This window comes from Zychaea mexicana, assembly GCF_025766255.1.
Source record: "Zychaea mexicana strain RSA 1403 chromosome Unknown BDB00scaffold_9, whole genome shotgun sequence".
Classification (NCBI taxonomy): domain Eukaryota; kingdom Fungi; phylum Mucoromycota; class Mucoromycetes; order Mucorales; family Lichtheimiaceae; genus Zychaea; species Zychaea mexicana.
The window spans coordinates 201,067-228,409 of record NW_026516672.1 but is presented as its reverse complement, the minus strand read 5'-3'; the positions used below and the strand labels follow the sequence as shown (position 1 = coordinate 228,409).

Below are 27,343 nucleotides of genomic sequence, written 5' to 3'. Positions count from 1 at the left end.
AAAAAGGGCGCATGAGAAAACTGATCCAGTTCTTCTTACGTTAAAACTTAAAGTGGTATCAGCTGGTTTCATATCTGCAGTGCTTGTCATGCGCTCAACAAACTACCCAGCTACGCACTAAACTTATTTCATCTGGCGATCCAGAGACCTTTTTCTTATCTGTGTAACCAGCATTCTCAAGACGACATTCATGGCATCTCAATAGATGTAGAAACAAGGGTTATGCGCTTTTTTCAGGAACGTATACTCTTTTCTACGTCACGGTTATACTTTCATTTACAACAATTCTCGGGCGACAAGGTAACAGAAAATGGTAGAATCATTTTAAACCATCAAATGCTTAGCGGGCACATTGCCGCTACAAATGTTATTCTGGAGGCACTTTTGTTTGCGTCGTTTCAAGGAAAAAGCATGGATGTAAGCTCAGACTTATGTGAGATATACTTTTTTGTATCACTACCAGCGGAATGCCAAGAGCCATTGTCGTATGCATCATTCTACACGACGTTGCTCAAAATCAAGTGATATGATGTTTTGTTTACTCGGATATCTTTCAAAATGACAGGGCGCTTTGGATTGTTAATGCGAGGGTGAAGAGAAGTATGGCATGATGACACTTTATGCGAGCCTGTAACTTCGTACTACTTATAGATTGTTGCTACAATCCAAATAAGCTGTAAATATTTTCAACTACATTCTCTTCTTCAGGATCATCCAAGGTGTATATTCTGGCAACGGCTCACGTAAAAACGATCACATTATTACCAAGTTCCCAAGTGCTCAAACAAAGGCTGCCGTATCAATATTGTACTATATCACTTCTAGAATATACACTACACTACTATTGTTCTCTGCTGGTGTCTATTGTACCCTGGTAGACCATGAAGACAACAAATTGGTCACGCTGAGAAAAAAATCAATTAGGCGAAGTAAATGCTGCGTTGTCGTTTTTAGAGCCACAGATGATTGCAAAAGCAAAATGACAATAACTATTCATATGTCAGAACATTAAATAATAGACAGCTTCAAGACAATGATCTACGACGACTAGACGAAGACGCTATTTTGGATGGGAGGACAAGGTACACAACTCAAAGTACTGCCAATAAAAACCACAGAAAGAACATAATATTCTGCTGTGTCGTTCATCCGTTGAAGGGGATCAGAACACATAAAAAGGTTAGATTATAGCATTTTGTGCTCGAGTAAAAAGCTTAGTATCACATTTTGTGTAAAGCTTATTATTATATTTCCCCTTCTTGTCAGTACTTCATTACACCAAGAACATATCGTATAAGTGACCATCTTTGCCGGTATAGTTTTTCAGCTAGAATAATATATGCATCCACTCCTGATACATCATAGTGCGTATGGCAATGATCATTTGCTATAGCACATATTAGTGCTCTTCTTCTTGTCCATTAACTCCTAAGTAAACCAGAGGGAAGGACATACAGAGCTATATGCAGGTGAATAGATATTGGTTTCAGAAAAAATAACGCTATAATTGACCGGAACACTGTCGAAGCACTGTAAATGGGCAATGCGTGGATTACGTAGATTCGGTTTTATTAAAAGAGCTCTGAGAGACTTGGGCCAAATCATAAATTGTTTCCCGGCGAATTAGAGGCTGTTTAGCGAACTGTGTGAGCTGATCTCAGCCTTTTGCTTTCATGACTTGAACCACCATCTTTGGAAGCAGCAAGAATGAACTCAGTGTGCCATAATGAATTGCCAAGTTGCGATTAATATAAAATAGTTGAAGTAACGAGGCTAGATTAACACTCAATTGACGCCTGTGGGTGACAATGATGTCTTTCCTGCTGGTGCATATCAGCAGTGACAGGCGTCAAAGGAGTAATTCTGCTTGTGTGACACTGCGTCCTGTCTGACCAATGATAGTTGTTTGAGTGCTCGGATCACTCACTATCTTTCTGCATGCAGCAAGTTGTCCTGATCATGTTTCTGAGATGGTGCAATGCAACGTCGTTTAAACCTTATTTCATCGTCCACTGATTTATCGTTTTTGTCCCTCTTTTTCCTCACTTTATTCTTTCTCCCCGCTCTTCGCTTACGAATTATACCACCACGACGTTGCCGATTCCAATATGAGAACAATTTCGTTGCAAGAGGTTGCTCAGCACAACAAAAAAGGTACGATCAAACAAATAAGCAGTTACCCTTTCTTTCTCACGGCACAACCACCTTAAGTAAGATATGACAAGATCAAACTAACATTCTCTTTCTCTTCCTCCTGTTCATTCAAAACAGACGATGCCTGGGTCATTCTCCATGGAAGAGTATATGACCTTACCAGTTTTCTCCCAGACCATCCTGGAGGTCAAAAAATCATAATGAAATATGCCGGAAAAGATGGAACAAAAGCTTTCGAGCCCATCCATCCCCCTGACATCATTGATCGCTATCTAAGTGCTGATGTGTGCGTTGGTCATGTTGTTGCTCCGGCCGCAGGAGAAGAACAGCAAGAAGAAGAGGCCGAAGACGACAAACGATTACGGCTTGCCCGTGAGAAAATGCCCCGCCTCGACGAAATGTATAATGCATTTGACTTTGAATGTACGTTTTCTTTACTGCTAAGTTTGCTAGAGACAAATACAACTGGCACTTCTCTAACATGTATTGAATATTTCTGCGAATATAATAGCGGTTGCGAAGACGATTCTCAAGACAGATGCATGGTATTATTTTTCATCCGGCGCAGACGACGAAGTATCCATGCGTGAGAACCACAATGCTTTCCATCGCGTATGGCTCCGCCCTCGTGTCATGGTAGATGTAGCAAAAATCGACATGAATACTACCATGCTCGGCGACAAAGTCTCGATGCCGCTTTACCTTTCAGCCACTGCCTTGGGTAAAATGGCCCATCCAGACGGTGAGAAAGTACTAGCCCGAGCGGCCGGCAAGTGCGGAGTGATTCAGATGATCCCGACCTTTGCTTCCTGCAGTATGGATGAGATTGTCAATGCGCGCATCCAGCCTAATCAGTCACAGTGGCTCCAGCTATATGTCAACCCTAACCGAGAAATGTCGCGGCGAATCATTGAACAGGCCGAAGCCAAGGGTGTTAAAGGACTGTTTATTACGGTGGATACTGCTACTGTTGGTATGTTTTTGAGTGAACGCATATTGAGACGGCGAAATCTTTCTCCCTTCCCTTGGAAAATATATTAGAGTTCGTATATTCTCACACTTGAGGCAATAGGACGACGTGAGAAGGATTTACGTCAAAAGTATACGCACGAAGGACCCAGTGACATGCAGGATGGTGATCTGGACCGTTCGGGTGGCACTGCAAAATCCATGAGCTCACTTGTGGATATGTCTTTGAATTGGTCAGATATTGCTTGGTTCAGATCACTCACCAACATGCCCATCGTCCTCAAAGGAATTCAGGTAAACATAAAGAGTTACACAGCCAAAACAAAGCGGTGCCTTTTTTCCCATTGATTGAAACCTACTATGTAATTTCTTGATCTCCTATATGTTCAGACCGGTGAAGATGCAGTATTGGCCGCACGACACAAGGTTGCAGGCATCGTAATATCCAACCACGGTGGTCGGCAGCTGGATTTCGCGCCATCCCCTATAGAAATCTTGCCCGAAGTGATGGATGCTTTAAAAAGGGAACGACTAGAAAATGACATAGAAGTTTATATTGATGGTGGTATTCGACGTGGCAGTGATATTTTCAAAGCTATCGCTTTGGGGGCGAAAGCTGTAGGCATAGGCAGACCATACTTGGTATGTTGTTGTTGTTGTTGCTATAGCCCTATAATCATCTATGTTACGCTTAAACAGCATACATCCTGATCTACGTTACAAAACATCAAAAATTAACAACTTGATTATTTTATGTAGTATGCCATGGCATGTTACGGTGAAAAGGGTGTAGAGCGTTTGTTGGATTTGTACCAGGTACGATTGACTTAACTAAAAGTCTAGTGAAATTTATCATATTACGTCGTGCTGTGTTTTTTAAAAAACAAGAGGTTTTTATATTGTATTTTTGTTTTTTGTTAGAATGAATTGGAAATGTGTATGCGTTTGATGGGCACACCTACACTTGCACATATAAAACCAGAAATGGTAGATATCCGAAATTTGAAGGATCACTTTGTTGCTAATCCAACGGATTATTTGGCTAAGCATGCGTATGAAAGAATGCAACCTCGAGGGAATTTTTCCAAATTGTAAATAAAAAAGAAAGTCATTATATAATGTTGAAAGCAACTTTTGATCTACATCAGAGTAGCTGTAACAGAGGAAGTGAACATACCCTTTTTTTTTATCGAAAATTTATGCAAGTTGACCCCATGATGCATCGTCATCCATCATTTCCCGCGGCTATATTGTGTAAGATTTACAACCCAGAAACAAGCGTAAAAAGCGTCCTTAGCTTAAAGAAAGGATAACATGATAGCGATTTTATTGTAAATATGCGGGTACTATATGTACGATAGATCAATTTTTCACTGGGCGATTTCAAGTCGAAGAACTACTTTTTACAAGCAAATACCAGTGCTCATGTCAAAGTATCTATATTAAGATTATATTAGTAACTCATTTGCGAGAAAATGTCATTTGAACTGACGAAAAAAAATAACACCATGACTTACGTGGTGTGGTCAACGAAACTGGTGAAGGGAGCAATAGAATTGGCGCAGTCAGACGTTTCGAGGCCGTCAGGGCAGACCTCTGGTTGGAATGTCATGTGATATAGTATTAGCATTGTGCCTGAGCTCTACCGATATATCATCTATCATACGATAACATCTTTTAACACGAAAAGGTATACTTACGGACGCGGCTTGTAAGATCAGACACTTGCCAGTACTCTTCTCCGGCATGATAGAATCCATTCAAGTTATCAGGAACGTGTGGAACCGCTAATTAAGAATGAGACAGGTATGTGTCACTATATGCTTGGGTGCGCTCAACTGAATAATAGTAGCAACAATATTCATGTCTAGTACTTACTGTCACGGGCATGAACAGCACGCTTATACGTGATTCCGGTATCAACAATATGTTGAGCAAGCCGGCGATTGCCCACACGGGGCTGTCCTTGAGTATAAAGTGCCAAATCAGAAACTCCATCGGCATGGAAATCCAAAGCAGCAAGTACAGCCACAGCGCCACCAAGAGAGTGACTATATAGAAGCAGGTCATTATATAGTTAGATATATTATCATTGTTTTACTCTTAGTCTGGTGGTGGTATACGAACCCTGTAATAACAAGTTTGTAATCGGGATGAGAGCTCAATTCACTTTCGACCGTACTAGTGACCGTGGATTTACAATCCTCCCATGAGCCAAGGAAGCCAGCGTGAACCCGAGCGAGCGTAACAGAGGGGTAGTCAGCGAGGACAGCATTCAAGTCCTTGATAGACACAGATTTTGATTAGAGAAGATGCATCATGAGGAATATATAAGGCTTGACTTTCTTTCAAAAGGAAAGACTAATAGTGCAAATAAATAAAGAAGTAAACTTGCTTACAGCGATCCAATTGTTGATAGAAACGGATCCTAGTGAAGATGGCAATATAATATACTCTTGGTTAGTGCTTTTCTATATAATCGAGAGAATGCATGTCCAAATTTGTTTGTAATACCTCGAAAAACGACGATAATCTCCTTCTTATCGTCATCTCGGGCAATAATACCGTTCATATCGTAGACAAGTGTGTTGAATGTCTCGACGATCTCGAGGTGACGCGTCTTGTCACAGTTGGGGCACACCCATAGTCCGCCAATCACTGCTGGGCAGTACACATTAGCCGAAAGTGCAGAGTAGAAAGTAAGCTCTTCAATCTCGGCAGCGGTCGCATCACGGGTAGCGGCCAACGCTTCAGCGTACGTTCCATTGAGTGCGGCCTCGACAGTGTCAGGATAATCCGTGGAATTGAGCGCCATGTCAAAGACTGACTTTGTGTCCTCTGGAAGCGGACCATTACGTTCGATTGCTTGACCTTCAGGAGTCTCGGAAGCATCATCTTGTCTCGCAACAAGCGGCACAGCCGACGATACAGTTGCAAGCAAAGGAAGCAGTAAGAGAGATGAGGAAACGAGTGTCAAGTGGAAGGAGAACTTCATATTGTATTGATCTTTCGGTAATAATAGCCTCTTATAGTCCAGCGAGAGAGGTCTTTTGTCGTTGTTGTTTAGATGACAGATGAGTTGAAATCAATCGTCCTTTATATGTAAAAACGATACCGGATCTATGTTGGGCAAAATATCATGTTTTACTAAGTAAATGTACGTTGACAGGCAAGTATTAATTACTATAGTTGGTGAATTTCTATTTCCATCCTTTTGTGCTGTCATTACTACGGTTCATGGAAAAACACCGTTCCTGATTTCGATCAAGTTCTAAAAACGTGCACCGTGGGTGTTGAAACAGACAGTTCTCGTAAACAAGTTACATACCAGCAGCTTAGAAAGACAATACGTTCTCATACTGTAAAATCCGAGGCAGAACTACCTGTGTAACTTTGATGACGCTGTCACCACCGATGTCTCAACCGAAGATGCATGTGAATTTGTGTTTGGCAATAGTATGTCCACACAATTGCTCCTTATTATTTAATAGAACGGTGTACAAATTTATCCACTGATCGTGAGACTTAATACAGAGTAAGTACGTTCCTGAGTTGTGTGATTATAGGAGATGGAGAGAAAGGTTCTTTCTTTTCCGTAACACAAATAGTATCGTAAGTAAATGATCTTTGCCAAATTGGTGAGTAAAATGCCAAATACGCTTTCTTATTGCTTGTTGTGTACTCCAACATAGGCTGATCTATCTGCTAATCGGAAATAGTGCGAGTGGTCTTACACCATCGTTTGGATTCAAATTACACCAGTAAATACAAGAGGAGGGTTTTGATTCCCACCCGCTTTTTTTTATTACTACTACTTCAAAAATGCTAGTGCTCATTGAAAATGCTCGAATGAAATCAAATGTATCAGTTGAAGAGAAAAAAATAAAAAGACTTAATAATAGCGTACATAATGTACACAAATTTCATCATCTAACTGATATGATAGGCATATGTTGTCCATGTGCTTTCTCGTGGCGTTGTTGTTTTGATTTAGATATACTACGCTGCAACTGTTAATTGAATATTAGAAGATATCATCGTTTCTGATACTTCTAAATTGTTAACTTCATGTAAGCAGTCATTAGTAAGAAATTACTATTCGACAGAAGAAGCAACTTTAGCGTCAGGAACAGCAGCCAGCAAAGAAAAATTAGTAGTGACATATATGAATATCACCAATACTAAGCTACACCGATATTTTCCTAGTAAAGTATAAAATGGAACATTTTATTCGATATGTAGCTGAATAATGGACCAATAGTCATGAAAAAGAAAAAGCTACACTAATTATGTTGCACTTTGCTGTTATGGGGAGTGATTTCCCCAAAAGAAAGAAGGTAAAATCGACCAGCAATTTTTAAAGGAGACAAAGACCGACGGTCATACCAAAGTAACTGTAGTATTCAAAACGTAAAATTTCCGTTACAGAGTTAGCAATAGAAGATACCCACGATAATCATCGTCTCTCTGTGCAGAAAAAAGGGTTGCCATTATTATCGTATGAATTTATACCTTGTGTGATCAAGGAAACTTGTGAATGGAGCAATGGAGTTTGCGCAGTCATCCGTTTCAATACCATTAGGGCAGACCTCTGTTGTTTAAAAGATATTAGAATCCTATTATAAGATAGAGCGTATGCAACATTCAATCTTTCACTTACGAACGCCACCAAAAAGACCGGTGCTTTCCCAGAATTCCTCTCCGCTGTGAGTATAGCCGAGATCCGGAATATGGGGCACCACTGGATATACAAAAAAGTACAATGTGTGATAGTTTGCAATGAGTAATGATTGAAAAGACCGTCGCTATTGATGTGGTAGACGCTGGAAGACGAAGGAGATTTTATACGTACCATCACGCTGGTTCACAGCACGCATGTAAGGGATACCAGTATTAACAACATAGTTTGCGAACGCAGTGTTGCCCACGCGAGGTTGTCCTGATAGTTTATGTTGTATGTATATTTTGATGAGCCATCAATTTTTATTCCTTACACAAATAAAACGAAAGATGTCGGTAAGCAGAAAATTGTGGGAAACTTACCCTGAGTAATTAATCTGACATTGGTAATGCCGTTTTCGTACAAATCGAGAGCATGGAAAAGGGCTAAGGCACCACCAAGGGAATGACTGTCATTGTTTTATACCGAGAACAATACATCAATTATATATAGCTCTCTATGTGCCATGTAGATATGGTAATGCTCATACACAATATACTGAGAACTTTCATATCAACTCACCCTGTGACATGAACAGCATAACCAGAGTGGCTGCTGACTTGGCTTCGAACTAGCGACATCAAACGCGATTGCACGTCTTGATAACTATTATAGAATCCAGCATGGACTCGAGCACCAAGAGCACCAGGGTAGTTGGCAAGGATAACATTCAAGTTCTGTATGATACACATAGTCATTAGCATGATGCGCTACTATTGTTTCGCATATTTTATGCCATCCATCTCCAAAGCAATTACTTACTGCCATCCAATTTTGGATCGATGAGGAACCTTAATATATAGTAATAATTAAGCTTTACTGTTTGTACTCGATATAGGGTGGATAGGTAGTACATTAATAGTTCGCAAATTACCTCGGAAAACAACGTAGATCACCTGCTCACTGTCGTCGCGGGCAACCAAAGCGTTCGTGTCATAGAGTAGCGTGCTGAACGTTTCGACAATGTCTAAATGACGCGTCTTAGAGCAGTGAGGGCAGATCCAGGTACCACGCATAACTGCGCTGCAGTAGACATTAGCTGCAAGAGCCGTATGGAATTCAAGGTCATCCATTTCTGCGGAAGTTGGATCGCGTACGGCAAGGCTCAAAACCTCGGCACGGGTACCGTTCAGGGCAGCTTCAACAGATTCTGGATACTCGTCGATGTCAAGAGCAGTTCCTCCTTCGAATGTCTTGGTTCCCTCGGGGAGTGGGCCGTGTTCCTCGATACCAGAAGCTACAGTTTCCGACACATTTTCTTGTCTTTTCGCCATCATGGCAGTAGGAAATGCGGCTGCAAAGGGTAGCACAAGAGTGAGCAAAGCGGCTAGCTTCATAATTAGAAAATACTAGTTTGTGGTGGAGGTATAGACGAGTGATGTATTCTTAAATGAAAGAATTGATGCTTTTACAACAGAGCTATCAGCTTCGTATTATATATACTTTTGCTGAACGCTTCCGATTATCCAGCATAATCCAAGCGGCTAATAAGCATTATCGTTCAGTCAACCTCTTTCCATCAGAAATAATGGAATTCTTTCTCCAGCTAGATGTGCGTTCTTAGAAGTCCTCGAATAACCTTTGTGTGTGGTTTCGTTTCGTCGTTTATACTAGTAAAGTAATCAATGCAGCAACAATTCACCGTTTGCATTTGTGTTTCTGTGTACCTGTGCTACGATCGAATAAAATGGCAGGATCGTTTGATCTGTACCTGGGAATCCCCACATCCTGCCGTAAAAAGGAAGCCGTGAGCAAAAATTTTGAACTTTTGCTAAGCTGGATCTATAAAGGCGTTTACTACCATGACCGACAACAATGCATATATCTCCGTTGCCACAGTTGTCAGTATAATCGGTTTTTTCTTTTTTACCTGCAAACAAACATGATTACATGGTGCGAATGTAATTTTGAGGTCTTTATTCGCATGCACAAATGGTAACTTTCCTTTCTCGCCGCAATAAAAAACGCTTGCTGTTAAGCGATTTTGAAACAGGGCTCTAACAAGCCCAATATTTACTGCTAGCTATTTAACACAGATGCCAAAATCTACACGGAGTGATAACGGACATAGATACTTTTCCTTTCCTTCTGCCATGAGTGCTCGCATGTTCCTAGTTCATTGAGTACGGCTTTTTACTGGTATAACGCTGCTTAGAATCGTAATTACGGTCGCACAGCCGGAACCCCACACTGTTTTTACATCATTGATCGATCGTGTGTAGCTTCTTCTATTTAATAATTACAATCAATCCCCCTCGACGAGTACCCAAGCGAGATCTGTTTCCGTGAGATTATCCGCTACTTCTGGTTGCACACCAGGTTTGACCACAAAGCGGAACTCTTGGCATTTTTTGTCCTTGCCGAATACACAACTAGTTGTCAATGATAATTGGTAATATATGATTTTCTTTTCGCAGGAAGCTAATAGGTTCGATCTTTAAACATATGTTAGCCATAATTATAAGATTAACTACGCTATTGTGGTGTTCCGAAAAATGTCGAATGCTATACCACATGTCTGCTTCAGATTGATCATGACATTGGCACGTTAGTTGAGTGTCTATTCAGATAAAGCCGAAGTGTTCCTTCTGGTTTATTGGCACAAGCTGTTCATACACGATATGAATTTTTCGCGTCAGAATGTGAAACGCTGCGTATGTAATAGCATTTAACTATTACTTGTATACAGCGAGTAGATTATGTACAAGCATCATGTAAAAAAATATGTTTTTCTGACATACTGTACACTCTTGATTGCTTTCGTTGTTCGTGACGCAACATATTTCGAACGTCGAGTATCAAAACTGAGAGTGGCGTTGTGCTATACAGCACAAATAATACTGCTTCTACTTTACATATGTATTAAAGTTGCCACTGTTATTGTACAAATGATTAACGTGAAAACAATAGAAGATAATATGTCGCGTAAAAGGATCCGGGTCAGATGACCCAGTGGAATCACCATTAAAAAAATAATGTTATCTGGACCCAGGGGGGAAAGAGCTGGGTGGGGTCGAACACGGCATAGAATGACGGCCATCCAAGGCAGTACTGAGAGGCTTTATAAACAGGGATACTGTATACGGTAGATTATTCCCGAACCGTAAGCAGGTAGTTAGTTGACGTATGGCTGTAGCTGTCCCTTTGTGTTCACACATTGCATTCTGTCCATTAAATTATCAACATACAGAGCATATATTAGTAAAAAAGTGGCTTTAAAGTAGCAAAGTTCTATAACTGGATAGATGTTATACATACTAAGTTCTCTCGTTCAAGGTAGAAACTCATTTATTCCGTGCATCCTCGTAAAAGATAGAGAGGGGAGAGACCTTGTTAGCGGACAGCACTCATCTTCTTTTAACCAACACCTTTCTTTGCTCGACGCAATGTTTAATCAATGTCAATTATGCAAGAAGTGACGCTAATACTATGTATTCTTATTGCATGGTATCTCTCTAAAACAGATGACGTCCTTTTTTCACGCGCATGTGCGTCACTTGCTCTTTTTTCCCCACATCGCACTAGTAAATATCAAAACGAATCAGTTGGTACTGTACATCTTTTATAGTATTGAAGTGTTTTCTTTTGACACTTCATGGCAATCACTGGATTGTGCGAGGGTTGGCGATTTTGGTGTTTCCATTACTGGCAGCATTTGTGTAGTAATTAGTCTACACGCGGTGAATACCTTCAGTTTTGACATGCGACATTGCAGCAACTTCTCTCATTTTAGACAGTCGCTTGTACCTTATAAAAAAATCCATGGTCTCAGGCCTGCGGTATAAATTTTAGGTACATATTATAAATTTGAAATTGTGTTTGACACTCACTCCTCGAATTGATGCTAAATATATTTTGATAGTTACAGCCGTCGTCCGCTCTTTGTAACCCCACCTTTTCCAATACTATGAACTTGCATCATGTTCTTGAATCTCACTAAGCTAATCTAGAGCTAATATGCCGGTGACTGTTACAAAAACCGGGACCACTGTATCAGCTACTTGATCGCGCATTACTGGACTCAGCGCAATATCCACCATATACATGTGATCAAACCACAGAAATGCATCTTTGTGCGGTCTCTCAGTGTGCAAAACTAGATATAACCTCGCAATTATATACGAAGCAGAATATTGGTCCTCACATCATTCTGATGCGATAATAATTCTCTACATATATGTATTCTGACCACAAGCGAGCCAAAGCTTGATGAGTTCGTTAAGAATAACGCGCTATTCATCGCACGCAATTAAAGACTGAGAAAAATTTGTTGACCAACTATCGTCATGTTTCGAAAGACAGATCGTCAGAGCAGAGGAACATAATGTATGTATAATACTACTGAAGAGACGTAGAGTTCAAAGAAGTAACATTAATACTAAATTATAATGTATAGCCACGAAGCACACCTGATTGGCGCCTCAATATGGTGCACCTAGAAAACAGCGATGACTGTAAAGGCTCCGAATCAAGGCCCAAAAGCAGCACGAGATCTTCTGTTTCGTACATCCAAAACATAAGTACAAAGCTTACCCATGCTTAGAGTGAATACTGCCCGAAGCTGGCCTTGACACCCACAAAAAATGGCAGTTTTCAATTAATAGATTCGTCAAAGACCAAAAGGCTAATACGCCAATAACTGCATATGCCCCCATTATGTAATCGATAGTCTATTGAAATGGTCAAGAAAAGCTGCCTGGCCGGATGGAGACTCCTTATTGCGCCAACCACTTGTTTTACGGGGACATTATCAGCACTGTATTATATTAAACATAGCCAATAAAGCACTAAGCACACCACTTTTTCCTTTCAGTACAAACCATCCGCTGATCCTTGATGCTACAGACAAATGCTGAGCGAAGCGAATATTTTACGCCTGCAGAACCTGCAGATATCATCTCACACAATGGCATTTAGTGAGACTTCGTCCCTGTCGAGCATGCAGAGCATTTGCTGGCCTTCAATAAAAGGTATCATCAGTATTTTTAATGCGTTAATCATCGCCTAGCTATGTACCATCTTGCAAGGTCAAGGCGGAGCGTAAGTGAAGAAGTCGCAGATGGTATGGAAAGAACAGCAGTAGTTACACAAGTTGGAAAGTTATAAATGTACATGGAGCGGCATCTGCAATCTATCAGGTACAATGTACATAGTTGACTATGTCAAAATGTAGAAAGATCATATCTTCATTATTATTAATAAATATATCATACAACTTGATTTGTTTGAGTGTTTCTTCTGCTTATTTTATACAAAAGGATCGAAAGCAAGGATGCCTAACAGAAGTCTACTCTTATGAGCTGCCTTTTTCTAAAAAGTGCACTTTTGATGATGGTGATAGATGCTGTATCTTGCTATGTCGTTGCAAACCCGAAGGAAGTAGAAACGTTGGTTTCAAAGCAAGTGCTATTCCAATTCGCCCACCGGAACAGCCCCTCCACCCCCTCCTTGCAACACAAAGTCCGATAGTCATTATTTTTGTTTTCGGCTTGTCGAATTTTTGAAAGAAGCTGTCCACAACACATAAAATGTCCTTGCTGAATCGATCCTTTACGCAACTTGGCTCACAAGCCTTGAAACAATGCCCACGTACCGCATTCAATGCCGGTGGTAAATTGCTGCTTCTTTTTTACCCAACATGATCAGTTTCTCGAATTCGAACACTTCCGAGAAAAAAAACTCATTCGGCTTTTGATTGTTGCATGTAGAATTGATGCAAGTACGATGGGCCAGTAAAAAGTCTGGAGGTTCCACACGCAACGGTAGAGATTCAGCAGGTCGACGATTGGGCGTCAAGAAGTTTGGTGGACAAGAAGTTGTTCCCGGTAATATCATTGTTCGACAAAGAGGCACGCGATTTCACCCTGGTGACAATGTGAGTGCTTACTGAGCCTTGTATTAGCGCGCTCAAAGAGACTGTAAAAAATATTAACCAAAAAAAAAACAATGAACGTAATAGGTCGGTATCGGTAAAGATCACACTCTTTATGCTTTAGAAGGCGGCTTTGTCCAGTTCTACAAAGATCCTCAACAGCCAAAACGACGTTTCGTTGGTGTCGTGTATGACCGTGAAAACGCACTTCCCATCCCTCATGACCAGCCTAAACCACGCCGCTTCGATCTCATTGATCTCACCACCCTGTCTTCTTCTTCTTCTTCTCCTTCCGCATAATTGTTTCTATTCTACTATCAAAAAAGTTATAGATGTGTATATATCCAATCATCATTTTATAAAAAAGGACACATAAAAAATAATATTGAAACAGTACATTGCCAAAATATCTCATTATTTTTACCGCATCTGCGTGTGCTCTTGTGGTGTATGAGGCCGCCCTGTATATTACGCCTTTTTTGTTCGGAGTGAAAGAAGCAAAGGGCCTTTTCACTCTTCTTTTTTTTGTGTTTCTTTAAATCAAATTCACTTTCTTTTTGCTTGCAACACAATTATCATGTCGCTGCCGGCACCGCCATTAGTCCCTGCTCTACCCGTTACTGATACCCAAGATGGCGAGAATCATAGCAACAGCAACACTATTACCACCACCACCACCACCGATAACATCAACACCAGCACCAACAGTAGCTCACTTACTTGTCTTTGGCGGGACTGTCACCGGCGATTCCCTGACCATACTGCATTAGCCCACCATTTATCTGAAGGTGAGTGTTGTAAAAAGAGGACACACTTGGCATACACCTTATGGATTCCGTTGGAAGAATCGCGACTTCATTTACACGAATACATTTTGATTAAACAGATCACGTTGGCTGGAAACGACCTGAATATTTTTGCGATTGGAGCGATTGTAATCGACGAGGTGTAAAGTGCCATTCGCGATTCGCTTTAATGATGCATTTACGTATACATACTGGCGAAAAGCCTTTTGCTTGCAACCATCCCGGATGTGACCAAGCGTAAGTTTCTCTATTTTAAGAGTTTTCTCCATCGAAAAAGAGCAAGAAGGAGGAAGGGGAGGAGGAAGGAGGTATTAAGATAGAGGATTACAACAAGACGGGAAAGGAGCTATTAGGTGATCAGGGAACAGTGTATGAACGAACGTGTGTTTTTGATATGCTGTTTATGTGTAGATTCGGGCGACAGGATGCGCTGGTGCGACACAAAAAAGCGGAACACGAGCAACCACAACCGCAACCACAGCAACAACCATCTCAAGAGCAGCAGCAACAGCAAAATCAAGCAGCATATCTATCTACTTCTTTATCAAGGAAATCCGAGGGAAAACAACCATCTACGAAACGACGCAAGCTGGCGGAAAAGCAGCAAGGGTTATCCAATAATGCTACTATTACAAACAGCGGCAGCAACACCTACACAGCATCAGCAGGAGGTGGAGCAGGAGGTGGAGCTACAACAGGGTACAGCAGCCGGGAACGACGAGGATCAGTGTCTGAGGAAGACGTAGATCAGCCACTAAGCAAAAGCGAAAAGTACAAGCTGGCCAAGGCAAAGCTGCGATACATCCTGCGCGAGAACGAGCTGCTGAACGAGGAATGGGGGTCGATGCAAAAGAAGCTGAAGCGTCTGCAAACAGAGCGCAAGGTGCTGCTGGAGGTGCTGATGGGCAGTAGTAATCATAGTAACAACAATACTATCAGCAACAACAATAACAACAACGGAAATAATAATGGATCAGCAGCCGAAGATGCGGGTGATGTGTCCGATGACGATGACGACATTGATATCGATAGTCAGGACGGTCTGGACGAAAACGATGAAGTGGGCTCTTTGCCATAACGATCAAAGTATATCTCATTCCACGCTCACTAACTAACTACTACTACCACTACTACTACTACCACCAGCACTACCAAGAACAGCATCATCACACTCACACATCCACACACACCTCACGATTCTTATGTATATCAACCAACAATCTCAAAACCAACCGTCATGTCTTCTTTTTCTTGCTTTTCTTTTTTTAACACTGTCTCCCCCCTCTGGACCATCTCTCAATAGCAGCCACAGCACCTACAGCAGCGAAGCAAACATGCAAACAAATGAGCAGCAAGCAAGCGAATCTCAATTCATTTTCTATACAAAAGCTCTTACAAAAGCTCTTTTAAACATTAAAAGATTAGTGGATGCGTGTGGATGACATGTACAGATGTGTGTGTGTGTGTGTGTGTGTTGAGAGAGGTGCATGCATGTTTTAAAAGCAAGAACATTGAAATTAATCCTTAAGCTGTACTACCAGTCGCAGTCTTTTCCTGTTCCTCGTGGTACTCTTTGGCAAATGTTTCTGCCACAATGAGCGGGAACACCAAGGTGGCCTCGGCATAGACCTTTACAGATCGGCCATCACCTCGTATTTTACCCCAGGACACTGCCTCGTCGGGCCGAGCACCTGCATCGCTTCCGTCAAACTCCTGCGCCGTGTTGAGGTACACCGCAAAGTCGGCACCGTTGCGCATCATGTTGGCATTGCAGATATGGTGCTTCACGAGACCGCCGCCGAGGATAATCATGCCCGACTTTTTGGCAAACACGGCTTCGGTGTTCATGCCGCGGATATCCCCGGCAATGTCGACAATCAGGCCAGGGTTGCGGTATGAGTGGAAGTAGATCATGTCTCCCAGCGAACCATCGGTAATGGCGGGACAGTAGACGGGAATATCGTTCTTTGCGCACCAGTAATAGATACTGGACTCATCGTTGATCTCTTCGCCCAAACGACGGATCATGGCAGAAGGTGTCCAGATCTTGCCCTAAAACAACAATCGTCAGTATTTCTTCTTTTCCATCGTACCTTTGACTCGGCCCTGATACTTACATCCTTCTTCTGTTCCTCGAGCATCTTGTCAAGAATCGGAATAACCCATTCCTCAAACTTGCAATAGTTGTTGTTAGGCACCAGCATGTTGCCAATTCGGTTCAGGCCCTGCTTGCGCAAATCGGCACCCTTGAGGTTAAAGTCGCCCAGATAGGTAGGGGCAAGGCATTTTATGAAATCTTCTTCCACACCACCAGCAGTGGCGACAATCACATCGATCATTTTGTGCTGAGCCAGGAAGCGCAGGATCTCACGCACACCCGAGGAGACCAGGTTGGATGTGTAGCCCACAAAAATCTTGCATTTTGTGTTTCTGCGGACATCCATGTCCCGATACTCGTCTGGCTCGTCTTCAGCAATGGGCTCGTCCGACAGACGCCACTTGCGCTACGCAGCAACACAATTTCTTCTCTTTCAATATATGCACCACCCCTACCTTTTCCACCAGCACAACAAATATTTCAAAGATCCCTGCTTACCATTTGCTTGATAATGTCGATCGCTTCACCGAGACCGCTTGCTTGAAACCCCATTGTAGGGTAGGTACCCATAATATCGGACAGCGAGAGTTTCTTGTTAAAGTCAGGACCTTGGATCAGCACAGCATCGTCAGGCATTTCAACCGACTTCAGCAGCACAGCTGCTTCTGCGCCAGAAGGAGTACTCTGATTGCCGTTTTGTGTTGACATGCTAAAAGCGATCCGAGAAAAGAAAAAGTGTGGAGTTTTTTTTTGCGAGTGGAGAAGGTCCAAGCTGAAACTTTTTTTTTTGTAAGCCCGGATTCTTACGTTCTGAGAAACGGTAGAACGATTCCGTCCGTGCACTCGTATGGGCTTTGCTACAAAATCTAAATGATAAATAGCACAAGGCTCGTTCCACCATCATTGTTACTAGTTAAGTGCAACTTCAAAAGGAAGTTTCTTCACGGTGCTAAATCTCTGAGCTAGTTACTGTATAATATGGCCTTATGAAGTCTTCCCAGCTTTGAGAAATTGTATATTCACATGAGTTCCGTTACTAGGAGTCAGCGCAGTATGATTCTTTACTTGGTTGGTTTGGTAAATAAATCCGGCCAAAATGGATGAACTGTTGTCACGATTGCTTGTGGTATATCGTGTGTTTGACTGTCGACTTGGACACTGGATATTATTGCAACATTTAACCCCATTGGCTGAGTGCACCTTTTCGTAGAAACGCTTCTCAATACCATAGAAAACAGTACGGACATACACTCGAAGTGAGATACTCGCGACTACAAGCGTAGTGCAGCCTTAATCTTGGTGGAGCCATGACGCATGTGTCCACTTGATAGCGAACTTCTAATAACAACAGCTTGTCAGTATGTAAAGGGTTAAAAAAATATCAAGTTGAATAGAGAAGATAAAAGGAGATTCACCAAGGCATCCAGCTTCCAACGGTGTGATTGATATTCTGAACTGTTCAAGAAAGGAGAAGTGACTCGCTAGCTACTACACATATTCACCGCTATTTTTTCGCTTTTACCGATCCTTTTCACTCGACAATTTTTTTATAATATGCTTCCTTCTCCTTGTGTGTGCAATCATCGAGTGGGACAAACCAGTATATTGAGTGAACGACAGTACAGTACATCTCCTTGGATAGTTGAAATTACATAGTAAATTATAGTCAAGATAAAACCGCTGCATATATTACCGTAAGAAATCGCTCACATGTAGAAGCTGTTTTATATTTAGGCCCCAATATAAAGCCTCTTGTACATATCTATAGTCCATTGCTCTAGTATTACACTACTTTGTCGTGCCGTATCCATGAACTGCAACGATGGTACAATAACAACAGCGAAAAGTTGCTATTTCACTAACTAGATTGAGAGCATTTATTAGTGCAGAGATCCTCTCTTAACTGCAGACTATCGTTGTTTGGTTTTTTTTATTAGCTTTAGGCCCACCGATATATGGCAGCTATTTAAGTTATCATTAATAGAGCTGGAGCTTCCAGTCTGCATAGCAAAATAAATGAAATCATTCTCCGTCTGCCGTGACACCAGTTGCCTTCGATAAGATGGTTGGTCCAGACGAACTAAGGCAGACCCTTTCTCTTCTTTTTTCTTCCTCATCGGTAAACCTGATCGGGTCTGAATGTCCAACTTGGCAGTGATTCATCCCATATAAAGCGTATGCGCATACTCGCCGGGGTTATCCTAGCCTTTTGGCTGGGTTATTTGACTGCATCGTTAGGCCTTTTTAATCTTTTGCTTGAAGAGGTATGTGCTTTTTTTAATGAGGAACTTCATTACTCAATTTTTTAAAACTGAAAACCAACTCATGACGAACTACGATATTACTGTAGAAAGCAGCTTTGTACATTTTGGCCGCAATTGGTGTATCCTACTTGGTCATCTTTATTCCATTGGAACGAATCGCAGAAGTTGAGGCACAACGTGTAAGCAAAAGTTTCCTTCTCCCCTTCTTGGCGAAAATATAACGCTGGCCTTTGTTCTTGATCTAACGTACACACACGTGTACACGCGTTGCTACTACTTCTTTTTTTACTAGAGCGCAGGATACCCCTTTCGTACATCCGCACGTGAGCATTTACAACGCCGTGGAAGCTTTTAGACTTATTACTACACATCGTCATCATTGCCATCATCAACAACCATATTGCACTATATACAAAGGAATGCATAATAGACTCTGTTTCTTCATAAAAAGACGTACGCACAAGAACAAAACAACAGTAATAATTATTTTGTATTTGGTATTTACAACTTGCTCTTCTTTGTAAGAGGAGCTGGATTTTTCCAGTTGGGAGCTCGTTTCGACGCAAATGCAGCCAGACCTTCAGCTAGATTCTCACCATTGCGCCAAGCAACAGCTTCCTCCGAAGCCATCCATTCGTTCGTAGATTGCTCCATCGATGCACGTTCCATTGCCAACATGATACCGAACTTTGTGATAAACACAGCATCTGGCGAGCTATTTGAATGGGAAATCAAACGGATTAGCACCGAAGAACACGTTTGGCGGATCATACAAAGAAACGGGGGCGATATACTTACTTTGAAACGATCTTTCTGGCCCAACCAAGTGCAGCTTGGACAATGTCAGTACCGTCTTCGACGACTTCGTTACAGAGATCGTACTTCTTGAATTCATCGGCAGTAATGTGACGACCTGTCAAGGCAATTTCGCTCACAACCTGATAGCTGACAGCACGTGCCAGTCGTGCCAAACCACCTGCAGCAATTGTCACACCTCGCTTCACTATGAGGGTTTGGGGGATTTGGAAGTTTGTTGTTTTGGGGGGAGTGGGGTGGGGCATAAAGATCTCGTGTTATTGTTTTTGTGGAATTTCACACTCGAATATTCATGCGACGCTTATTACCTTCAGGCAAACCGAATTTAGACTTTTTGGTAGCAACAACGATGTTGCATGCCAGCACCATCTCAGTGCCTCCACCTATGAGAGCCACGTTTTAATAGGGCTAATACAGCTTCCGGGAAAACACACACACGCGCGCGTGTTATTACCATGGCGGTATTGCACAAGAACTTACCAAGTGCATAGCCGTCTACAGCAGCAATGACAGGCTTTCGAGCCAATCCACGGTTGCTCAAACCACCAAAGCCTGTAGGAGGCATAGTTTCACCACTGCCTTGATTGTTGTTACCGCTGCTTCGGTCCTTGTTCCAGTTGACAAGATCCATGCCTGCACAGAAAGCTTTGCCGCCCGTACCTGTAATCTAAGTTTCCAATACATCAATACACACGAGTATGTCTCATATACAAAGCGGGCAGTTTCAAAAAAAGCAAGGAGAGGGGCTTTTACAATGATGCACCAGATATCGTCAGTATCCTCTGCCCAGTCAAGCACTTTGGACATTTCAAAGTTGGCTTCGGGATTCAAAGCGTTGAACTGTTTAGGACGGTTGATTGTGATGAGGAGCACATGAGGCTCTGGAATGGACAGTAACAAGAATTGAGTTGAAGGTAATTGCATTTTGTGCAGGGTATGTAACAAAAGAGAAGTTAAAAGGTCGTAAAGCTGGATTATGCAACCATCGTGGTTCTTTTTTTTTAAACTCGGTGTTCACACCTTACTAAGGCGATTTGATTTCCCCACGACACTTTTTTCGCTGACATTATACACAGCCCCAATATAAATTCAACCAAGGCGAACGGGCCGCACTGATTGATACAAGATATCGCATATGACAACAGTGCTTTTCCGGTCCATCATCTGTCATGACATGCTACGACTGTAGGTCAATTTCAATTATTGTACTCCCAGTGAACAGCATCATAATGCCTCAGTGACATAGGATCCTGCACACAGGTGTAGAATCTGCAGTAAAAAGCGAGCACGCATAACCTTTGTTTCCCAATAAACCAGCTTTAGGGCATTACAGGAGACGTTCTATTGCCGTTTACTGCCTTCTCCAACCCCATTAATATGCTTCCCTCGCCAGGCTCTTCATTATTTGGAGATGTCTAAAAAGGCTTCACGTCCCCGTTGCAATTTAGTTATTATGAAAGACACAGCGTCCTTTTTCTCTCGTCACCCGCTGATTATGTATAAACATACTTCTGAAAAACACTAGGAGAGAAGGAGAGAAGCCTCAGTAGGGATTGCTCATGCCTGTTATTCCAGCGTAGTATGTACTGAGGGCATGCGTAGGATAAACAGAACCAGATAAAGCATGCATGCGAATGGAAACCGGTACGGGTCTTACTATGACAGCTTAATAATTCCAGCTCGTGCAAAATACAATAGTAAAAAGCTTGCCGTTATTGGTAAACTTATATATACCGAATTACTGGAATCATTCCCCCCGTTTATTGAATAATATGCTTATTAGCGTCCTTACCGTACGATCGTTAAATGCTAGGAACAATAATGAGATTCTATTTCTCACAACTGCACTGGTGAATCTCAACACAATATGTAAAGCAGGCAGAACAATCACTTGCTTCGTCATGCATACTTTTCATCTAATACAGTAAAGCATCAAACACCATAAAAGCGGTATTAAGAATGATGCCGTGCGTATTGGTTTTCTCTATTATCAAGCTCCACAAAATTATATGTATCCTTTTGCTTACATAATAACTTCTGTAATTTCTACATACAACATCGAAAGGGCGTTCTTTCATACAATATGATATATTGTACCAACCTGATCGAAGGTAGTGTTTTCTAATTGCATCCACAAATCCGTGTGTAAGCATGGAACCATTGCTTTCCCAGTCCCAGAAAGTAAAATATGGCACTCAATCTGTTGATATTGACATATTGTGGATGAGCACAAGTCATACTACTTATTAGCCACTTTGCTACACATAAAAAGTCCTGGTAGCAATCTCTTGACCCATTTACCACACCATTATAATTCGTGCGTTGTATACTGCTGTCCGATCTTGTTTAATAGTTACGAAAGACTGAGCACTGCGTTCTAAGGGACATATTTGCTCGCGTCACATCTGAAAGTTTTTGCCGGTCTAAAACAGCCCTGACTGGGCAGCAAGGAAAAACGGTTGAGAATAGCGATTTATATAGTTATACAACTCCACGAAACGGAATATAGACAGATAAATATTTACGCTCATTAAAGAAAGACGAAGCTTATGTGCCTGTTGTATCGAAAGTTCGGAAGCGAGCCAAGCGAAAGTTTTACTTTCCACACGCTCTGTCTAAGTTACCTGAGAAATAGTGGACCCAAATGTAATAGAGTTTTGCTTCTGCGTAATGGTTCTACCATTGACAGCAAGACTCTCATATTTTGTTGGCGCGGAATGGCCTGTTCCGCCCGAGACTAGAATGCAAGAAGGAAAAACATGGTTCCGACGAAATCTTCATCGTACTAGACAACCAACTTCTCTCGTATATATACATATTGACGTACGCTGCGTAATTAGTTATCCCGAGCATATACTGATAGATTTTGAAGCTGTAATGTGTTTCTTTAGCTACAACTAGTGCCTACGATTTGCTAGCTATCATAGATACTTACGCCAAGTTACGTATAACTCACCTCCTTGGCAAACCTCTTCAAGCTGAAACTTATTATCTAAGCTTTGTTACACAGACGCATAATAAAATTCGCTGTCCGCTTTTCGGCGGCCGAGAAGTGCTGGACGTCTTGGAATATCGTGAACATGCGCTTTTCAGTAAGATTAAAGACGGTAAAAAAAGGAGATCGTTCAGATCAAGTACCGGAATAACATACTGTAAAAAATGATGCGTTTTTGGAATGAGCCTTAGCCATATAATAAATTCCTATTAGCATTAATAGATAGGAAGGAGGGAAAATATTTTTCCTTTGTGTTGTTGTTTCCAACAATTGTTATATATCTACCAGATCAAGAAAATCGACCCCGCCCTCAAAGTATACGGTTCGGAAAAAGGATTTCGCTTGATCTAAAACGCCACAGGTACCAGGATTTATATAAAGCACCCAACCCGAAAAGTTTTCTTGCAAGTGATTATAGCAAGTTTATTTCCGATCAAACTTCTTTTTCTTTCTTTTTTTTCCTGCTCCATTCTTCATATACCAGCCAATATCATCGTTGGCAAAGTGGTCACCAAAAACAATAAGCTTTAACGAATGCAGGAACATAAGCAGCAGCAGCATACAACAATTACCATAGCGCCGACCCCCGAAATTGCAAATTATGCAAGACGCACGAACGATCACGACGACGACGATGACGACGCCCAAACTGTGCATGAAGGCGAGCCTAAGCGATTACCACTACGACGTGCAGATTCTGAAGTAACAGCAACTGTTAAGGAGCCGCCGCTCACGACGACGGACCGACCATGGTACACCAAAGATCTACTTAGCATAGGCAAAAAGGAACAAATTCTTGATCCGAGAGATTATCCGATGGTCAAAAAATCGATGATCTTGCTCGTTGTAGCGGTCGCTGGAACCATGTACGTTCGCTATCACTTTTTCTTAAATCATGATTCAAGTGGAGGGTTTTTTCTTCTTTGTGAAACTTACGAACAATCCGCCCCATGATGTGTATACATGAATAGTTCACCTGTCGCTACCACGATTTATGCAAGTATTTCATTTAGTTGTTATATAATGATCGCCGTTGATCTAACGTGTACATCTTTTTTTTCATACCAACATAACAGTATCCAGCCATTGTTGACATGCAAGTTGCGCTCAACACCACAGACACTTCTATGAACGCATCACTCTCTGTCTTTACATTTGTCACTGCATTCTTTCCTCTCCCTTGGTCAATGCTAGGCGACCGATATGGACGCCGACCCATTTACCTTGCATCGTTTTTCATCTCAGTCATTGGCAGTATATGCTGCGCTGTATCTGTTAATATTGGTATGTTCATTGCTTTCAGAGCCATCAGTGCGATTGGCTCCTCTTCAGTAATGTCGATGGGCGCTGGTACAATAAGGTAATTGGTCTTTTAACATAAGCTTTACCTTGTCGTCGACTAACGTTTGCTGCTGGTTTATCTCCTGACGCGTTGATCTTCTATATATATTATTCTTTCTCCAGCGATATCTTTGAGCCACATCAACGAGGACGTGCATTTGCCTATTATACATCTGGTCCATTATTAGGCCCTGCTATTGCGTAAGTATTAGTGAACATAGTACCATTTCAAAGGCAATCATGGCTTACACTATAACCTTCACCAGCCCAATCATTGGCGGCTACCTTAATGAAGGACTCGGTTGGAGAAGCAACTTTTGGTTCTTGGCCATTTTCGCGTTTTGTATCTGGGTTGGTATTCTCTTGGTCTTGCCAGAGACATGGAGACCGTCTGATAAAGCGCTTTTTCAACAAAAAGAGCAAGACATCCAAGAGAAACAGCAGCAAGGTCCATCCACCCCGCCAGAAAAGAACGCCACGTCAAAGACCATAAAAACGAAGACGAACTTCGGTGCACTTTTAGGACCACTTCAGCTATTCCGTTTCCCAAACATAATGCTTGCCATATCTTTCGTAGGAATTCTGTAAGTAATTTTTTTTTCTATCCGATTCATAATAGTGGTTCGATCATCACACACACAAACATCATCATCACGATCAATGATGATCATCATACGGTCATTACGTCATTCAAAAGGTCTTATTTTGCTCACGCTCATAACTGTAATCCACCGCCGACGATTCCTTATACTTCTTGATATACAGCTTCCTTGTATATTACCTCATCAATACGAATTTCACTCGAATTTATACAAACCAATATGGCCTCGACTCTGGCACAGTTGGATTGTGTTATCTCCCCATGGCAGCTGGAGCGATTATCGGTGGCCTTGCCGGTGGCAAATTTTCAGATACGACGTACAAGAAGCGCGTGAAAAAAGTTAAAAGCACCGAAGAAATACGTGCTGAAATGCGTCTTGGTGGCCCGGTTTTTTATGGCTCTCTGGTACTGCAGCTATTTGCATTCATTGCTTTTGGCTGGTGCATAGAAAAGAATGTCCACTATGGCGTCGGTCTAGTATGCTTGTTCTTTGGTAAATGTTAATAACTACTTTCATGATTTTATATCAAGTATCATTTATATGGAAATGGACATAAATATACTAACAATTAACTCTCCTTATTATGCAGTTGGTCTTGCTCTTATGATACCCAATGTTACGGTCTCTGCCTACCTCGTAGATTGCTTCTCGAAACAAGGCGCTGCAGTCACTGGTAAGTAAAACTATCGTATCAGGCTACAGTCAAAACGACAACCACTAACTGAGATTCTGCCTCTATTACATGACCACATTACTATATTTTAGCTTGCAATAATTTTGTACGTTACATTATGGCTGGTATTGGCTCACTCATTGCTTCCGATATCCAACGCGCATTAGGCACTGGTATTCTTTATACTATTTGTGGTGCTGCCATGCTTTTAATTTCGGCCAACATGGTTGCTATTCGCATTTATGGCAAGAAATGGGCCCAAAAGAGAAAGGAAGCAGGCCTATAATGTAGACTGACTTCATAAAAAGCATACATCATTATCATTACAACCTTCTACACAACTACAGCCGATAGAAAATCAAACAATCCACCTTTTCCGCATCTATACACTTCTGCTACTACATTCTCATTCTCATTGTATTATCTCTTTTGCATCCTACTACTACTACTACTACACGCATATTTGTAAATATACTCTAACAACATACTTGGAAAGAAAAAGCACACTTTAACCTTGTAATTTATTGCAGTTTTAAAAAACTTCCAGTATACTACTTTGATGGTAATCAAATGTATATGTAATTTTTTCTGTAAGATGTTACTTAGTCATGCATACTAAGCCATTATGTAAAAGAAATGCTATTGAGCCTTTATCTCAAGATGAAGGTTGTAGAGGGGAACTCTACATTGTAGAGCACTGTATGTATAAGTTTTCAAATGGATGGTGTATCTAGGTTTCACGCTCTTCCACCCCGATCTGCACCCTTCTTTTTTTACAGTATGCTTTGTTGGCCACTCTGCCAAATGAAACTATTTTTTTGTCGACACCCCTAGCGACGACCATATGCGATAATGACCAACCAGACAAAGTCACGTCTTGTTTGGAAAGCATTATCAGCCTTTTCATATCTCCCTATGTTTACGATGTTTAAGACGGATATAATCGTACGAAACCGTTAATACAAAAAACTTGACGATCTACTGCCGTTTACTTATATGGTAGATGGATGACAGTACTCTAATCATCGGCGTGATGATATCATAACCTGCGAATTCTCGAGGACATGCTACATAAGCCCTGGCCTGTAAATGATTATGGAGCTCAAAGAAGAGGTCTTTACTACTGGTATTTTGCTTCATCCAACGACCCTTTTGGCTGCGCCAGATTATCCAGCATTGACTAACATTTCACACAAGGCGATAAACACAGTGGTGAAAGTTGTTCAAATCGCTTCCTGACTAGTTTCCTGCTCTGAAGCTGTTATGCTCTTCGTATTATTGCGTGTTTTAGAAAATCGTAGCGACTATGGTATAAGAAGCATCATATTTTGAAATTTTTATTTTGACTATTCCTAAAAAGAATGCTTCTGTCCTAGTCGAACATCACTTGACACGAGCACCCGTCACTTTGCGCTGAGTTATTGTTGATACTCGTGGCAACCCAAACAAAGTCAATTTTGTTGTTATCCGTCAGTTTGGGTCATCATAGTTATTGCTTCCCATGTGAACAATAAAAAAAGCTTAACATAATCATTATCTTTACAACCATGATGCTGCCTTCAGTATATATACATACTCTGTTCTTAAAAGTGAATTCAATACTCTAAAGGGATAGAGTTGTACATTTTTATAGAGATGATGTGCCATATACTAGCCCACTAAAGCTTACTACCAATCAAGTAAGAGCGCTATCAACTGGGTTAGGATTTGAGAGACATATGAAAAAAGAAACGCCGATATAAATACAGGTCATGCTTATGATGATAACACATCAGAAACATGTAGACTCGGCGACTTTCAACAAGCTACAACGTGTATTTAACATGTCATCGATCCATGTTCTACGAATAGAGGTTGAGAGAGAGAGAGAGCCTTGTTGTTAAAGTTAGTAGTAAGAAGTGAACAAATTTTTTAGTAACGAGGTAACTGTTTTCAAGTCACATTGAATCAAGTGCCGGATTATCCGATTTAAAAGGGAGAAAATCACCAGTGCATGAGGATTTGACTGATCAGTGCGCAGTCGCTTATGGAAT

The 27,343-nt window shown here is 41.4% G+C and overlaps 10 protein-coding genes across 10 annotated transcripts; 6 read left to right on the top strand and 4 right to left on the bottom strand.

Annotated features, from left to right (window-relative positions):
* Positions 1 to 1,996: 1,996 nt before the first annotated feature.
* BDB00DRAFT_936246 (FMN-dependent dehydrogenase-domain-containing protein) lies at positions 1,997 to 4,287 on the top strand. The gene is made up of 7 exons (XM_053129223.1): positions 1,997 to 2,154; positions 2,272 to 2,577; positions 2,666 to 3,127; positions 3,227 to 3,417; positions 3,514 to 3,765; positions 3,883 to 3,939; positions 4,045 to 4,287. The coding sequence occupies exons 1-7, from the start codon at positions 2,109 to 2,111 to the stop codon at positions 4,216 to 4,218; spliced, it is 1,488 nt and encodes a 495-aa protein (XP_052983669.1). The 5' UTR covers positions 1,997 to 2,108; the 3' UTR covers positions 4,219 to 4,287.
* Positions 4,288 to 4,526: 239 nt separating this feature from the next.
* Positions 4,527 to 6,118, bottom strand: BDB00DRAFT_868444 (Alpha/Beta hydrolase protein; the record flags this gene model as incomplete). The annotated part of the gene is made up of 7 exons (XM_053126469.1): positions 4,527 to 4,560; positions 4,641 to 4,719; positions 4,824 to 4,910; positions 5,002 to 5,174; positions 5,251 to 5,405; positions 5,523 to 5,551; positions 5,638 to 6,118. 7 exons carry the CDS (start codon positions 6,116 to 6,118, stop codon positions 4,527 to 4,529), a joined length of 1,038 nt encoding a protein of 345 aa, XP_052983668.1.
* Positions 6,119 to 7,480: 1,362 nt separating this feature from the next.
* On the bottom strand, positions 7,481 to 9,236 carry BDB00DRAFT_925907 (Alpha/Beta hydrolase protein; the record flags this gene model as incomplete). The annotated part of the gene is made up of 8 exons (XM_053128823.1): positions 8,718 to 9,236; positions 8,606 to 8,634; positions 8,366 to 8,520; positions 8,167 to 8,252; positions 7,976 to 8,062; positions 7,784 to 7,864; positions 7,636 to 7,714; positions 7,481 to 7,517 (listed from the first exon to the last, which is right to left on the bottom strand). Exons 1-8 carry the CDS (start codon positions 9,178 to 9,180, stop codon positions 7,481 to 7,483), a joined length of 1,017 nt encoding a protein of 338 aa, XP_052983667.1. The 5' UTR covers positions 9,181 to 9,236.
* A 1,588-nt stretch (positions 9,237 to 10,824) lies between these two features.
* On the top strand, positions 10,825 to 12,001 carry BDB00DRAFT_804330 (uncharacterized protein). The gene is made up of 3 exons (XM_053122104.1): positions 10,825 to 11,007; positions 11,102 to 11,632; positions 11,703 to 12,001. The coding sequence occupies exon 2, from the start codon at positions 11,308 to 11,310 to the stop codon at positions 11,626 to 11,628; it is 321 nt and encodes a 106-aa protein (XP_052983666.1). The 5' UTR covers positions 10,825 to 11,007; positions 11,102 to 11,307; the 3' UTR covers positions 11,629 to 11,632; positions 11,703 to 12,001.
* A 1,555-nt stretch (positions 12,002 to 13,556) lies between these two features.
* Positions 13,557 to 14,015, top strand: BDB00DRAFT_756676 (ribosomal L27 protein-domain-containing protein; the record flags this gene model as incomplete). Its single annotated transcript, XM_053118920.1, has 2 exons — positions 13,557 to 13,718; positions 13,803 to 14,015. The coding sequence occupies 2 exons, from the start codon at positions 13,557 to 13,559 to the stop codon at positions 14,013 to 14,015; spliced, it is 375 nt and encodes a 124-aa protein (XP_052983665.1).
* Positions 14,016 to 14,198: 183 nt separating this feature from the next.
* On the top strand, positions 14,199 to 14,955 carry BDB00DRAFT_804327 (uncharacterized protein). The gene is made up of 2 exons (XM_053122103.1): positions 14,199 to 14,503; positions 14,602 to 14,955. Exons 1-2 carry the CDS (start codon positions 14,293 to 14,295, stop codon positions 14,760 to 14,762), a joined length of 372 nt encoding a protein of 123 aa, XP_052983664.1. The 5' UTR covers positions 14,199 to 14,292; the 3' UTR covers positions 14,763 to 14,955.
* Positions 14,956 to 15,910: 955 nt separating this feature from the next.
* On the bottom strand, positions 15,911 to 17,444 carry BDB00DRAFT_804324 (deoxyhypusine synthase). Its single transcript, XM_053122102.1, has 3 exons — positions 17,118 to 17,444; positions 16,639 to 17,025; positions 15,911 to 16,573 (listed from the first exon to the last, which is right to left on the bottom strand). Exons 1-3 carry the CDS (start codon positions 17,325 to 17,327, stop codon positions 16,046 to 16,048), a joined length of 1,125 nt encoding a protein of 374 aa, XP_052983663.1. The 5' UTR covers positions 17,328 to 17,444; the 3' UTR covers positions 15,911 to 16,045.
* A 1,167-nt stretch (positions 17,445 to 18,611) lies between these two features.
* Positions 18,612 to 19,365, top strand: BDB00DRAFT_925903 (uncharacterized protein). Its single transcript, XM_053128822.1, has 3 exons — positions 18,612 to 18,883; positions 18,970 to 19,062; positions 19,176 to 19,365. The coding sequence occupies exons 1-3, from the start codon at positions 18,797 to 18,799 to the stop codon at positions 19,236 to 19,238; spliced, it is 243 nt and encodes an 80-aa protein (XP_052983662.1). The 5' UTR covers positions 18,612 to 18,796; the 3' UTR covers positions 19,239 to 19,365.
* Positions 19,366 to 20,787, bottom strand: BDB00DRAFT_804318 (ClpP/crotonase-like domain-containing protein). Its single transcript, XM_053122101.1, has 5 exons — positions 20,453 to 20,787; positions 20,180 to 20,366; positions 20,008 to 20,082; positions 19,682 to 19,886; positions 19,366 to 19,598 (listed from the first exon to the last, which is right to left on the bottom strand). The coding sequence occupies exons 1-5, from the start codon at positions 20,621 to 20,623 to the stop codon at positions 19,385 to 19,387; spliced, it is 852 nt and encodes a 283-aa protein (XP_052983661.1). The 5' UTR covers positions 20,624 to 20,787; the 3' UTR covers positions 19,366 to 19,384.
* A 2,280-nt stretch (positions 20,788 to 23,067) lies between these two features.
* BDB00DRAFT_804313 (major facilitator superfamily domain-containing protein) lies at positions 23,068 to 25,872 on the top strand. The gene is made up of 8 exons (XM_053122100.1): positions 23,068 to 23,560; positions 23,666 to 23,690; positions 23,771 to 24,054; positions 24,159 to 24,236; positions 24,302 to 24,619; positions 24,801 to 25,129; positions 25,227 to 25,310; positions 25,403 to 25,872. Exons 1-8 carry the CDS (start codon positions 23,229 to 23,231, stop codon positions 25,594 to 25,596), a joined length of 1,644 nt encoding a protein of 547 aa, XP_052983660.1. The 5' UTR covers positions 23,068 to 23,228; the 3' UTR covers positions 25,597 to 25,872.
* Positions 25,873 to 27,343: the final 1,471 nt, after the last annotated feature.